This window comes from Triturus cristatus, chromosome 3_2 (assembly GCF_964204655.1).
Source record: "Triturus cristatus chromosome 3_2, aTriCri1.1, whole genome shotgun sequence".
Lineage (NCBI taxonomy): Eukaryota > Metazoa > Chordata > Amphibia > Caudata > Salamandridae > Triturus > Triturus cristatus.
In genome coordinates, this window is record NC_140584.1 from 568961872 (window position 1) to 568977031 (window position 15160).

Below are 15160 nucleotides of genomic sequence, written 5' to 3' on the forward strand. Positions count from 1 at the left end.
ATAGAAAAAACGCGGGCGGCCACCATTTGTTTTCCGGCATGCCGAGCTTTAACCGTAAACATTTCGAGCTAAAGCACGACGTGCCGCCACTGCTACAAAAGTAAATAAATAGATTTAAAAAAAACAAGAATTTGCAATGCAATATGTCTTGCATTGCTAAAAGTTTGAGCAATTGACTTTGCAAATAATAATGCAACGCATAGCTCAAACATTCAGTAATGCGAGACCTATTGCATTGCAAATGCTTGTTTTTATGCCCACCTGCTAGGATGGTACAGTGGAGAAAAACAGCTGGAACAGAGATGCCTATGATGATGAAATGTGCATAAATATTTTTTGTCTCTTGCTTTATTTTGTTGTCAATTTCTGACAAATCTTGTGTATTACTAGTTGGGTATGCTTTTTTCTGTGCAGTGCTACCTTTTAGAGAGGTGTGGCGCAGCGGCCAGAGCCTGTAGATTCCGGAGCGTGGGGCTTGCGATTCAAACCACGGCGGCAGCTCTGCTCAGCATCATGCGACTCTGGGCAATAGCTACTTAATCTCCCCGACGGCCCCAGTGCCTCAGTACCAGTCGTGGCCGGCATGACATGCGGGTGGGGGGTTCGTGCGCATGGGGGGTGTTAAATGTTTAAAAAAGATAAACGGACCTTCCCGGGTCCCGTGACGTCGCGGCTCTTGGCCGGATCCTGTTTTCCTGCTCAACAGGAAGCAAGCAGCCTCCTTCCCCTCCCCTAAGCCAATCACAACGCTGCAATGGCAGCGCTAGGATTGTTGAGGACCGCGCCCAGCTGGGCGCCTGTGGGGAGACCATTTTCTCCATGTAGGTTGCATGCAGCCTACATGGAGAAAATGGAGAATGCGCACGACTGGTTTGGTTGGCCCCAGAGGGCCGACCAAACAGTCAGGGCCCACAACATTGGGCAAGCCACTCCTCCCGACCCGCCCGCCCACAACCAGGCATACCCTTTTGCTTTCTTGCAGTGCGAGAAGCAGAAACATAAAATGGTATTTAAAATACCATTTTATGTTTCTGCTTCTCACACTATTAGAAAGCAGTGGAGCGACGCTACTCCGCCTTAATAGAGGACCCGCCCCTGCTGGGTGCCCTAATGGGTAAGTTGTGGTTTACTAAAAGGGAATTTAGATTTTTAGATTTAGGGTGACAGAAATGTAATGACTGAAGCAGATAGCTCCATATGTTAATGAACCTGCAGCAGAGATGTGCATGCAAGCTCCCAGACACGGTTAAAAGATGGAATGATTTAGCCTTTCTTTCTTCAGTGTTGAACATCATTAGGACTGATGAGGTTTGTAATATAAGCAATGTTTCAGCATTTCGTATTATTAGTTACCAGCTTGAGATCTGGGACATATTGGATTGTAAGTTTTGGATTTGTTATGGGAAATTAATTTCATGACCGAATCGTATGCATTGGTTTATTTGTTTACAGCGAAATGTAATTATGCATTCCTGGTTTAATTTAAACATCTTACAGTTGTTTTGTATGTTTGTGAGTGTGTACTTGCCTCCTCAAGAAAGATAATTGTTACAAAGAATTCATTTTCTAACATTAAATGTCTTTTTCTCTTTGTAGGAGTTGATAAAAGCATCTCTAGAACTTGTGAAGAGGTATCCTGAAACTTACATTCTTCATGACATAACCAGCATTATGGGTGGAAAAGTTTGCACGGATCTCGCCTTCAAACTAGAAAAACAATTGTTGGCATTGGTATGTATATTGTTTGGCCTAGAACTAGGCCTTGTCACAAACCGTGTTGTACAATGTCTCAGAGGTTGACAGTCGTCCCTCTTTTGACTTTTGCATGCCTTGGTGATAATACATCGCTCCTCTTGTGAGGCAGAGCGAAAGGTCTGTTTAGCACCACAGAAGGTGGATTCCGGGAGATTTCTGCGCCTCTCCAGGCAGACGAGCAGCGGTGAATAACAATGTAGTGCTGTCATTTTCGTTAGGGTTGATAGTTTTGACAAAAGTGATGACAACAGCCCATTTTAGACAAGCCTCCTGAGATGTGCCACGTACATTGAGAAGTCACAGTCTATAAAACCTAAAGCAGTCTGCTGTAATTATATATCGGAAAACGCATATTCCAGACTTTGTGGATGATATGAGCATTGCATTTTCGGTAGATTTGCACCTCATTTTACCCGAGACAAATTATAAACACTCTTATTCGGACGTATTACGACTCTTCAATCCGTTATCGTCTACTAGGCACAGGTGCTAACTCGCACCACAAGCCATAAAAACGCCAATCCTTGGGGCATGCTTTCTCATTCAGTTTCTTTTTAGATGTCTTTTTTTCGTATCCCTCTTGAATGTTTAATTTTTTTCGTGTTTTCTTTTGTCCCAGTATTTTTCATTAGAACACAGTTAAATGTATTACTGATAGTTTACACATTTCTGACAGAAACTTCTAACTGGATTCCTCAGGTTTTGAATATTACCTAGGTATCAGACTGGATCCGTAAACTCTTGAGCAGTACCTCTGCGCGCCAGTAGGTGGCACTCATCACTGCATGTGTTCCATTCTGGTAATAACGTGCAGGGCCAATATAGGCGCCACTCCCACACACTGATGTCAGTTCCTTTCTGCCTGTACCATCAGACATGGATCCAGAGCAACATCCCATCTCTTTTGAGACCCATTTGCTCCAAATTTCATAGTGTGCAGGGGACCATTCACCTCACAAGATAACAGGGTACAAACCTTGTAAAGACTGTCGCAAACAAATGTCAGTGTGGCCCCCCTTCTTTTTCTAATTTACTGGCCCTGGGGACCTCATCCCCCAGGGCCTGCACCCTAATTTTTGTGTTGAAAAAAATTTAAGTTGGCCCTCCCAAGGCCTTAATCGGCCCCGGGGACCCCAACCCCTGGGTCATGGCCTTTTTTTTTTTTATTCTTTAGGAGGGGGCTGCGTTGCCCCCCTCCTCAGGCCACTTATGGCCCCGGGGATCCCATCCCCCGGGGCCGGCCTTTGTTTTTTATAATTTTTTTAATAAATATATTTATAGAAAAACCTAGGACATGCTGGACAAACCGTATGTACCTATCACCATGACGATTTGCGTGATATTCATTAAAAGGCGACTATGCATAGAATGAATCCACATGGAATGTATTTACACCGCTAGTGAAGCTCTGACGTGTCTGACGCCCTACCATGCCTAATCCCGGTGCCCCCGCCGGTGGGTACTCTCCAAGTAGACACCCTTGTCGTTTATTTATACAAACATGGGTAGCTATTGACGGGCACATTGAATATACACGCACACCAAGCCATTCAAAGCGGATTCGACAAAAATTCGACCAAACTATGCAAGAAACCCCCTTCACGGTTAATAAAACACACATCCACCGCCGGATGTGTAATACTTTTTATTTTACTCTCTGGAAAGGAGACGAACCTCACGTGAGAGTCACAGCGTGCTCCTGGCTGAGCCCAATGCTGTGTTACACCCACCAGTGCCCGCCGAGTGCCTCCCACCTCTGTGTTGTATTCCACCAGCTAGTGCGTATGCTATGACACTCTCTAGCCCATATGCACTGTAACACCACCCCGTGAATATGTCATGCCACACTTGCCTTCGCACGGGTTATATTGCCCCATCTAACGTGCCTTCCTCGATGCCTATGTTATAATGCACAGCGCTATGCCATATATATTACAATCTGGGATCCATATTTTTGTCACATTGCATATGCAACGTTACACTCCCCAGCACATATTTTATATTACAACTTTAGAGACTAGTTAGGTTACACAACACTACCCTGTGCATATTACACTCCTAGGCGCATATCGCATAGCACGCGCTAGTGCCTGTGCTATCTCGCGCTCTCCAATTAATCTGTATTGCATATTATATTTCACGCCCCGGTTTATCTTATATCACACTTTTTGGTGCATAGTAGTTTATACCATATACTATATCTAGTTTTCATTTTCAATCGTGCTCTCAGGACTATGTTCTATATAACACTGCGTCCACCTACCCTTTTCACGGGCATTACATTTTGCGATGGGGGGTGGAGGGTCAGGGGGTGTTTCTTCCAAGTGAATCCGGAGTCACAGTCACAAACGTCCTCTTCTTCCTGAATAAAAGTGAGATTATGCTGCATACTTGTTTTTATTTTAAGTAGTTCGCACAGACACACATTTTAAAAACAATAAAGTTCCTAATACCCACCTTCTCTGAACAGTTAGCTTGCTGCCCCATCCACCTCCTCCCTATCCTCTGTTGTCTGAATCCATGGACTAGCCTCCTCCCTCCTGCCATGCATGGTCTGATGTGCTGCCACTGCCCTCCATTTAGCATGATGTACCAGTCCACTCCTCCTGCCCTCCATTGCCCAATTCTATGGCCCATCATTGACCTCCTGCTTAGCCTCTGTGCTTAGCTTGCTGCCCCTATTCTCCTTCCCCCTGCCCTCCGATGTCTTTGTGCATGCCCCTGCTCCATCCTTTTTGCCCACCATGTTCCATGGACCTGCCACTCCTATCTATTCTGAGTGTTCTGTTGAGCTGCCACTCCCCTCCCACCTGCCTAGCATTGTCAGATGACTGTAACCTGTCCCTGCCTCCTCCACACTGCCTGTCCACATGCCATGCCCCTATCCCCTTCCTCCTGTCCTCCGTGGTCCATTTTACTGCCACACCCTTCTGCCCTCCCTGGTCTATGTGCTGCAACTGCTCCTCCTGCCTGCCCCGCGCGGTCTGTTGTGAGGCCCCTTCCCCTGAACTCTCTTGTCTGTGCCCAGGCCCTGACCCTCCCTTCTATCCTCCATGGTCCTTTGTGCATGCCCCTGCACCCTCCTTCTTGCCCATCATAGCCATTGTGCTGCCACTAACCCTCCCGCTTGCCATGCATGTCTTCTGTGCTGCCATGGCCTCTCCCACCTTCCCTGTGTGGTCAGCTAGCTGCCCCTGACCCCCTCCCACCTTCCCTCTATGGTCTGTGTGTATGCCATCATAGACTCATTGTTGCTCTCCATGGTGTGTCTTGTTTCTAGTGCCCATCCTGCCTGACCTCCATGATCATCTTGCTGCTCCTGCCCTGCTCCCTTGCCCCCAGCCCTCTTTTTCCATGTGCAGACCCCTATTCCCTCCCTCCTGGCTTGTCTGTTCCATTGTAAGGCCCCTGATCCGTCCCTCCTGCCCTTTATTATCTGTTGTGCTGCAGCTTTCACTCCTGTCTGTCCATTATGGTCAGCTAGCTACCATAGCCTCTTTCCCCTCTGTTCTCTGTTGTCCATGTGCATGGTCCTGTCCCCTCCCTATTGCTTTCTATGGATGGTTGTGCTGCACTCCCGTCCTGCATGCGCTGTGTGGTGTATTGTGCTGCTGCAAACCCTGATGCCTGCCCTGTAGAGTCAGTTTGGTGCACCTCTCCATGTCCCTCCTGTCCTCTGTTATCCGAGTCCATGTCCCTACCCCAATTCCTCCTGCCTACCATGATCCACTGTACCATGCTTGCGAACATTTTGAACTTGGTAAGAGGGAGATTTTGGAAAAAAACTGGGGTATTGATTTTCCCCTTTGAGTTACATTGAAAAGAGGAGATTGTAGATAGGAGACAGATCAAATAAAGCCCATTTGAGCTTAAAAACATTGGACGTTTCCTGGCTGAAACGGGTCTGTTGGCATGTATGGTTGTACTACCACTGCCTCTTCCTTCTGCCCACAATGGTCTATTATATTGCCACAGCCTCTCTTGCCAGTCCTGTATTGTTGGTTTGTTGCCCCTGCCCCCCTTTCCACTGCCCTCCATAGTCTGTTGTGCTGCCACTGCCCTTCCTGCCTGCCCAGTGTGGTCAAATTGTTGCATCTGCACTCTCCTACCTGCCTTCAATTTACAGAGTCCGTGCCCCTGGCCTCTGCCTCTCAACAGTATACCAATGAACAACTAGATTGCTAACATTCTATATTTATTACAAAAGTGTGGAACGCCTGACGTCATCTTGATGTAATCAAAACTGTAATACCTAGAGTATTTCCTTTAGAAATTACATATATGAGAGGGTCTTATTTGCATCAAAATTATGGTTAGTGCTCTAAAAAACTAAAATGAGGACATATTTTCTGAGTTTTCAAATAGCGACAAAGAACTTTAAAATTATTTGTAATCTTTATGTTTTTTTATCCAGTTGACCACTTGATTAAATGTTGCACCTAGGGGAGAGGATGTGGTGTTACTTCCAGAGCTGCAGACTTTGCAACTGGGGAACCAGGTTGGAGTTTCTGCTTCAGCTCAGCATTCCGTGATTCTGGTCAAATCACTTAATATCCCCATGTCTACAACCAAAATGAATTTGATCTTGTGTGATGTAACCAATGCTCATGTAAAGCACTCCAATACCTGACAAGTCTGCACTATATAAAACTGCAAATACACAACAAATAAGTGTTTTGCACACTTCTGTCATTGGGCTATACTTGGGCTACATCTGGGTGATATTTGGGCTACATTTGGGCTCTTTTGTCTCTGGTGGCCATCTTGGGAGATTTATTGTTATGAAGTTTCCTAATTTCCTCATTTACTGCAGTCGCCTCAGTGGGAATACTTTCAGTTTTTTATTTTGGTTCCATCAAGAAGGCATTCAGATGTGTCACACATTTGCCATAAATTCTGAATGTTAGCACTCTAGTTGCTCATTAGATCACTGTAGTAAAACTACTGCTCACCAGGGAAGTCTGCTGCTGGTATTCAAAGTGCATGTTTCAGTCTGCATGTCAGAATTTTTTTATGAAATAGAAGAAGATTTGAGAAGGCAAAATGTTCCCCAATTTTTTCTTTCTGCACAACTAATCATAATTTCTATGGCAAAATGAACCCCCTCATTTTGTTCCTTTGTAAATTAAGTGTTTTAAGTGTTACCACTCTATTCCAATCAAGATGGCTTCAGGTGTGCCATACTTTTGTCATAAGTAAGACTGTTAGCGCTCTAGTTGTTCGTTAGAACACTCTGGGACATTCTGTAATAGGGCTATACTTCGGCTACATCTGGGTGATATTTGGGCTACATTTGGGCTCTTTTGTCTCTGGTGGCCATCTTGGGAGATTTATTTGTTATGAAGTTTCCTAATTTCCTCATTTACTGCAGTTTCCTCAGTAGAAAATACTTTCAGTTTTTTACTTTGGTTCCATCAAGAAGGAATTCAGATGTGTCACACATTTGCCATCAATTCTGAATGTTAGCACTCTAGTTGCTCATTAGATCACTGTAGTAAAGCTACTGCTCACCAGGGAAGTCTGCTGCTGGTATTCAAAGTGCATGTTTCAGTCTGCATGTCAGAATTTTTTTATGAAATAGAAGAGGATTTGAGAAGTCAAAATGTGCCCAAATTTTTCTTTCTGCAGCACTAATCATAATTTCTATGGCAAAATGAACCCCCTCATTTTGTTCCTTTGTAAATTAAATGTTTTATGTGTTCCCACTTTATTCCAATCAAGATGGCTTCAGGTTTGTCATACTTTTGTCATAAGTAAGACTGTTAGCGCTCTAGTTGTTCGTTAGAACACTCTCGGACATTCTGTCATTGGGCTATACTTGGGCTACATCTGGGTGATATTTGGGCTACATTTGGGCTCTTTTGTCTCTGGTGGCCATTTTCGGAGATTTATTTGTTATGAGGTTTCCTAATTTCCTCATTTACTACAGTCTCCTCAGTAGGAAATACTTTCCGTTTTTTACTTTGATTCCATCAAGAAGGCATTCAGATGTGTCACACATTTGCCATAAATTCAGAATGTTAGCACTCTAGTTGCTTATTAGATCACTGTAGTAAAGCTACTGCTCACCAGGGAAGTCTGCTGCTGGTATTGAAAGTGCATGTTTCAGTCTGCATGTCAGAATTTTTTAATGAAATAGAAGAGGATTTGAGAAGTCACTCAAAATGTGCCCTAAATTTTCTTTCTGCAGCACTAATCCTACTTTCTATGGCAAAACGAACCCCCTCATTTTGTTCCTTTTTAAATTAAATGTTTTAAGAGTCAACACTTTATTCCAACCAAGATGGCTTCAGGTGTGCCATACGTTTGTCATAAGTAGGACTGTTAGCGCTCTAGTTGTTCTTTAGAACACTCTGGGAAGCTGCAGTAGAACACAAAGGAATCAACTGACAGTCTCTGCCCTTGTTGGATGTACATGTTTTACTGAGAATGTCAGACTTCATTCTCACATGACTGAGAAAGATAATGTGAATTTACAGAAAATATGCTCTCAGTTTAGCTTATAGATCAACTTCCAAACCTCTGTGGGAAAAGCATGAGAAAATAGTTTTCTCGCAAACATGATTCATGATATCACAGCAGAAGGTTTTTTCACTTGGTAAAATCACTTAGAACTCACCACAATTCCTAAAATGGGTATGGTACCATCAACAAATGATTTATAATGTAACTAAAGTCTTAAAACCTTCTATTAACCGCAATGCTTTTTAATGAGGTGCTATAATGTATATTGGTCCCAAGATGGCTGCCAACACTTCTTGGATGAAGTGCTGACAGCCAATCAGATCTCACGATGAGATGTGTGGTTAGGCTCCGCCCATATATATATATGTGATTTTACTTTTGATTTACTCAGGAACTACTGAACGGATTTACACCATTTAAGCAAAAGGCACGAGTGTGAACCAAGGGCTACCTTTTTGCCAAATTTGGTGTAATTCCTTTCAGCCGTTCGGGCTGTACCTTCGACTAAAGGTCCTATGGGAAAATGCATGGGGAAATCGCGTTTTGGGACCCCCCTTTTTTCTCAGCCCCCGCTTGACGAATCACCGCGAGACTTTCAGGGTAGGAGCTGAGCGGAGCGCCCCATTAGTTTTGAAAACTTCACGAAGATAAGTCAACCGGCGCCAAAGTTATTAAAAATAGAATTTTCAGATTTCCTATGGGAACTCTGTCCTAACTATAACTATCTACTGGCGACCGCCAGTAGATAATATATATATATTATATATATATATATGTGTGTGTGTGTGTGTGTGTGTATAGATAGATAGATAGCAGTTACACTGCAAGTGTTGATTGTATCAATATTTAATAAAAATGTGTGGGAGGTGGGTTTTAGCAGGTCTGAACTCGCTATTCATTCACTTCCGTTTGGATTGTTTTTCAAAAGCACAAAGAATATTTTCGAGCTTTTCTGCAACTTCTGATAATACTGTTTCTGGTGGACAACGTGCACTGCGTTACTACCCCCAGAGAAGGAAGAAATGTGTTTGCGTTAAAGGTGCATAGAGTGATTTGAGTGAGAAATTCGGTGTTGAGTGAAAAAACAACCATTGTCCACAGGTAATGTAGTGTAATGTGACCCTAGCATCCACTTTTGGCCCATTCTTTGGAATGTTGAAAAGCGGAACTACAACTTCCAGACTGCAACGCACTTTAAATACAGCAATGGCTCTGTGTTTCACATGAAATAGGACAACTTGGAAGCTTCTATACGTATATTAACACATGAAATAGACCCCGAGTATGCAACCTTCTGAAGCCCCGAGGATGATATTTACAGTTAATTATCCTCCTTCCCCCCATCGATGGGCAAATATTCAGTTGTGAGCCTGCACGGCAGGAATGAAGGGCGAAGCAGGGGAACAACACCGCACTGCTCTAATGTGTCAGCTTTCAAATTGAGCGATATCAGTGCTGCTCGACTGTATCAAAACATACAGCCTACATGTGCCCAGGGCACGACTCCATTGTCTGAGACTGTCCTTTAAATAAGTTTCAGGAGGAAACCATCCATGGATGCTTCCTCTGCCCTACAAATCAGCTCTCCGCACCCTACATAACCACATTACTCTGCACATACACAAACTCACTTCTTTAAATTATTGCAGGACAGCTTTCTTCCTGAGTACAGGCTGCATCTGTCTGGTAGTTGCCTCCACTATAGAAGGGGGAATAACCAACACCACTAGATGGAACAGACGGCTTCAAGGATTCACAGAACAGCGCTAGTTTGCTAACTTTGAGAGTGTGGGCATTATTTAGCGTGTCGAATCTAAGCTTTGTGAAATCACAATAAAGTACTCCTTTTGTCATAAAAGGCAAGTATTTGCTTGAACAATAATTATATTGCCGTTACTGTGTGTACTTTGAGTCTTGAGCCTTTATATGTCTCATACCTACCTCCCGCTTTAAAAGCCTTGGACTGCTTGAACTGCACTAGCACAAAAAGTCGAGCGCTGAAAGGGGTTAGTACTTTGCCCAGTTACTCAGGATCCATAGTAGAGTGGGCCCCAGGACAGGCAGAATTAAAAGCCACAACCCTGTGGTTGGGCCAAGTAACCCCTGCTTACTGTGGCTCTCTAAAGGTGTTCTGACATCAAACCATAACCCTTTGTGACATTTACTATCCTAGGTGGGTTTAGGGATTTGGATTAAGTACCTGAACTCCATTTCACACAGCCTAAGGTGAAGCAAACCAAGTTTAGTGAAGTCAGTTGTCTTAGCAAAAATATCTTTGAGCACAGCTAAAAAATAATTTGGAAATCCAGTTCATAGCTCAATGAGAGTGCTTATTTGAGATCACTGCATTATCATGTAATACACCAGAAGAGTTGGATAGTACTATGGGAAAATGTCCACTCCGCTGAAAGAAAAAGCAATTGTGATCGCTTTGTGTTATAGGGATTACACGCCTGTTATTCATTAAGCTCGAGTGCTAAAGGTGGGTTTGTACCGAGTGTGTCCTAATATTACACAGTTTACAATTATTACTTTTCGCAATTTGCTGTTTTTCACAGTTTGTACCGCTTCTTATATGTTACTTACTTCTTATCACCTGTAGTGCGCTCTGATACCCGCTTGGGTCATGTTCGCGCTGTATAAAACTTTATAAATAAATAATTTAAAAAAGAAATACAATCTCTTTAACTGTTTATAATGCGCAGTGCTTTTATTTGCACTGAATGAAGCCCTACTAGATCTTGCGGGTTTAGCAATAGCATACCTCTCATCTTCCTTTTCCATTAAGGGAGGGAAATCCAGCAGTTTTAAACTCATCTGTTAGATGATAGAACAGTTAGTGGACTCTGCGCATATGAACCTATCTTCGTCAACTAGTCGTGTCAGTGATATAGAGGAGTCCTGTCCCAATTTAGTACTCCTGTTATAAATTTTAGGAAAATGGCTCTTTTTGTGCGGTCACCTCCAAAGTTTTGGCCGATGCTGCTAGCTCTTCAACTTTGACAGTGTACGGAGGCCTGTTAACCAGACCTCAATGCCAGTGCCCTGTGCCCTGACCCTTAAACATGTATGTATGTATGTGTGATTTGCCTATACCCAATTTGCATGAGCTATCTTACTTACATGTCCCTAGTATATGGTACCAGGGGCTGCAGTATGTATGTTTCCCAGCCTGCCACTGAAGATTGGTAGAACAGTTTAAAACTGCTAAGTCGACTTTTCCTTTTAAAGTAACTGAAAAGGCCAATCTCCCTTTTTAGGTCTCGCTAGCGTAGGCTGCGCACATGCGCAGTCTCACTGGCGAGATTTATCGTTTTGGGTATTTTTCAGTAAAGGGCTTTAAGCCCCGCCCCTCTTTCCCATTGGCCGGCGTTACCGTTTATGCTAAACGGCGGCCAGCCTTTGGGAAAGAGCTGTTGGTGACGTTTTCGCTCGGCTTTTTCTGCCGTCCCACTTGGACGGCTTCGCCTGCTTTCCTTCTGAAGTAAATGGTTTCTTATCTTTATGGGGCCAAACACATGGCACCATAAAGATCAGAGGAAAGCAGGCCGTCCAAGTGAGACGGCAGAAAAAGCGAAAAGTCGGCATCAACCGCGGCTGCCTGGCGAGCGCTTACAGACTTGTTTACTTTACTCGAAAAGGGCAGCTTCTCTTCGCAGAACGCAGCATGGCAACAAAAATCTCAAGGCACAATACGTGGTGTTTATACAAAGAAATCCATAGCGGCTTTTACTGTCTAAGCTAGATGAAAAAGTACGCACAGCTGCAGTCCATTTTATAAGAGAACCTGCGAGCATTCGTGGCACATAGTAAAGGGTAGGAAAAAAAAGCCAAGCGTGTGGCGCAGTGGTCAGAGCTGCCGACCTTGCAGTTAGGGAACCAGGTTCGAATCTGAGAAGCATGTGGCGCAATGGTCAGAGCTGCCGAACTTGCAGTTGGAGAACCAGGTTCGAATCTCAGCGTCGCTCTTAACATGCTGTGATTTTGGGCAAATCGTTTAATCTCCGCGTGCGTACCAAAAATGAACGTGTCCATGTGTAACGTAACTGGTGTTCATTTAAAGCGCTCCAATATCTCCGGGACGAGTTTGTGCCATATTAAATTAAAGTGCAAACAAAAAAAAATGCTACAATTAGTGGCGGGCGCTTACTCGTGGCAATGCACATGGTTGTGCACAATGTTTTGCAACCACACCTACTGCCAAAAAGTATGGCATGGATTCACACTTTGAGGGCAGGGGGTAACTTCAGAGCTCTCTCTCTCTGCCTGTACCGACTTGGAAGGAGCTGACAGCGGTCCTACCGAGTGATTTATGCTGCCTCCCACCTCCCATTCATAATGTGTAATTCTTTGTTGTGGCTGCTTACTATAAGGGGCATTATCTGCTCTGTTTCTTTAAGGGGCAGGGATCTCAGTGTCGACACACTGCAAATTCAGATGCTGAGAGGAACGGCTGCCGTCACAGGCAGGTCACTGTCCCGTCATTGACTTTAGTGCACCATTACTGCCCCATTCATAGCATGGGGGGTGGGGGGTACGTCACTGCTCACAGCCCCACTCCGCTGTGAAGGATTAGTGAATCTTTTGCTACACAAATGCAGCTCGCAGCAGAACGGAAAGTTCTGCACAGCAAGCTCCCATGATCCCGCCTGCTGACATCACTCATCTGAACAATGCATGTGTTTAAATCTTTATTTATATTCTTCAAATATTTGAATATCTCTATTAAGGGGTGTTCCGGAAGTTTTCCCCAAGGGAAAACCAGCATTAAAAATGCAATAGGTTTCGCCTTTCATTAAGATAAAGCCATTTGCTTTGCTATACAATACCATTCGCAAAGCAAATGGCTTTAACTTAATCCAAGGCGAGACCTATTGCATTTTCAATGCTTGTTACTATATGTAAGTCACCCCAGGATGTTAACTGAGTCCTAAGGCAGGGTGCTGCATATTCAATAGTAGATCATGTGTTTTACATTTTTCGGACAGTAAAAGGTTGCAATTGTCGTTTGTACTGTGAGAGACTGACAGCCCCATTGGGGAGTACAGAGTTACACGCTGACAACTCAGCTGTGCTAACTACTGAATGGGACAACCAACATCAAGGTATCAACTTGTTGCATTAAGTCCAACTTGATGCTCACGTCGAAAATATTGTAATTTGTTGCCAAATGCAAATTTAGAAAGTTGCAACTCTGTTGCCCAAGTTTTCCAGTGGCCATTTGCTGATGCTGGCCACAAGAGACCCTTCTGCCCACCTAGGCAGACATGTCAGCGGCTCCAAGAACGGGTAACTATAGAGGCCTGCAGCTTGAAGAGTTGTTACCTCCACCTGGAAGGAAGCCACAACGGGTGTTAGCCCAAATTGTGCGCTTCAAAGGGGAAGCTACCTTTGCAGGGCAAATGGTGAACACAGTCAAGGGGCCGCTCTTTTGTCTGGGTAGACAGGTTGGCGTGTGGAACAGAGAGGCGAAAACAATGTCCAGCCCCTTTTTTCCATGGGCGTGTAGTCCCCAGATAGCCACGGCTCTAGGGTGAGCTACTGAGCTCTGCACAATAAGAGAAGGGTTCAGCCATTTAGAGAGTGGGTAGAATAGAGTACCCTGGGATTGCTGGATGCCACACTTCACAGGATGTTGTCATCAAGTAGGAGGGATCCAAGTGGCCCTTTGGCTAGTGACTTTCTGGGCATAAGAGGGGCACTCCTGACAGCCAAAACTCGTATCTCGCTTGGACCGTAGGAGAAGACTGAAAAAGAAATGGCCTTGAAACCGGCAAAGACAATGCACCAAAGTTGGACAGCACTGCTGCTCTTTGGGCCAGCGAAGAAAGAACTGCTTGTGGTGTCCTGCTAATGGAGAGGTCGTCCCGAGTCCAGCCAGAAGCAAGACTAACAAGTCAGTTGGCTGATTTGCTGCTTTCAGCACAGGGTCACAAAAGCTGAGGAAGCCTGCCTGGGCAGGTTGGTAGCTGCACAGTCTGGGAGACTGAGACCTCATGCTCAAAAGTTGCACCCGAATCTGCTGGACCCCGCAGAGCTGTCGGAGTGTAGTTTGTCACCCAGAAGGAAAGTTCTTGCTGAAAAAAGGTTACAGCTGGTGGTGTTGTCCTCAGTGACCTGTAGTCCAATGGCAACTGGACTTTTGCTGGACCAAAGAACTTTGAAGGACATTGACCCTTGTGGCCAAAGTTTCCCCACCAGGACTGTGGACTGAGGAGTAGCCCCAGGAAGCCCTCCATTGACCGCACAGCATCTTCAGTATCCTTGAGCATTTACTGCATCCTTGAGCATCGACAGCATCCTTTATCTCTTGCACCAGGGCCACTCGAAAGTTCAAAGGCAAGAGAAAAAGGACACTTAAACTGGTCTGAAGAGTGCTTATATTGCTGCTAAGGTAAATGGTCCTTCAGCCTTGCTGGTCATTTTCGTTTTGGTGTTGATAAATTCATAAAAATTTAATCTATTTTTAAAAATTGGTGTTATATTTCTTGAGTCGTGTAACATTCTTTAATGGTTTTGGTGCTGTTTCAATGGGTAAACATCAGTCACCCCGCATCCGTCGCTCCGCATGTTGTTACAATGCGGTCGTTACAACGACCACGTTGTAACAATGCAATACCATTACCCCGCAGGTTGTTACTACGACTTGCGGAGGGGGGAGAAGGTGTTGGATTTAAAATCCAACACCTTCCCTACTGTCCGCACAGACTGGAGTTGGAATAGTAAATCATACTGTTCCAACATCCAGCGCCCCCTCCGCAAGTCGTTGGTATTGCGTTGTTACAACGCGGTTGTTGTAACAACATGCGCGGTGAGGGAAAGAGGGAAAAGAAGTCATATTCGTATCAATGCTATCCACTTGTTTCTTCGGTGAAGCCTGACTGCTTAAAAACACAGCAACTCAGGATTGAGCTAAGGTTTGATAAATGAAGCCTGACTG

General features: G+C 44.5%; 1 protein-coding gene across 3 annotated transcripts in view; it reads left to right on the forward strand.

The window, feature by feature from the left end:
• ICE2 (interactor of little elongation complex ELL subunit 2) overlaps nt 1–15160 on the forward strand; it is an 825537-nt gene that overhangs the window by 357305 nt on the left and 453072 nt on the right. For all 3 annotated transcript variants that reach the window (XM_085648299.1, XM_085648300.1, XM_085648301.1), the window contains one exon: nt 1597–1731. In XM_085648299.1, coding sequence (XP_085504425.1) covers nt 1597–1731 — 135 coding nt within the window. The remainder of the gene's footprint in view (nt 1–1596; nt 1732–15160) is intronic.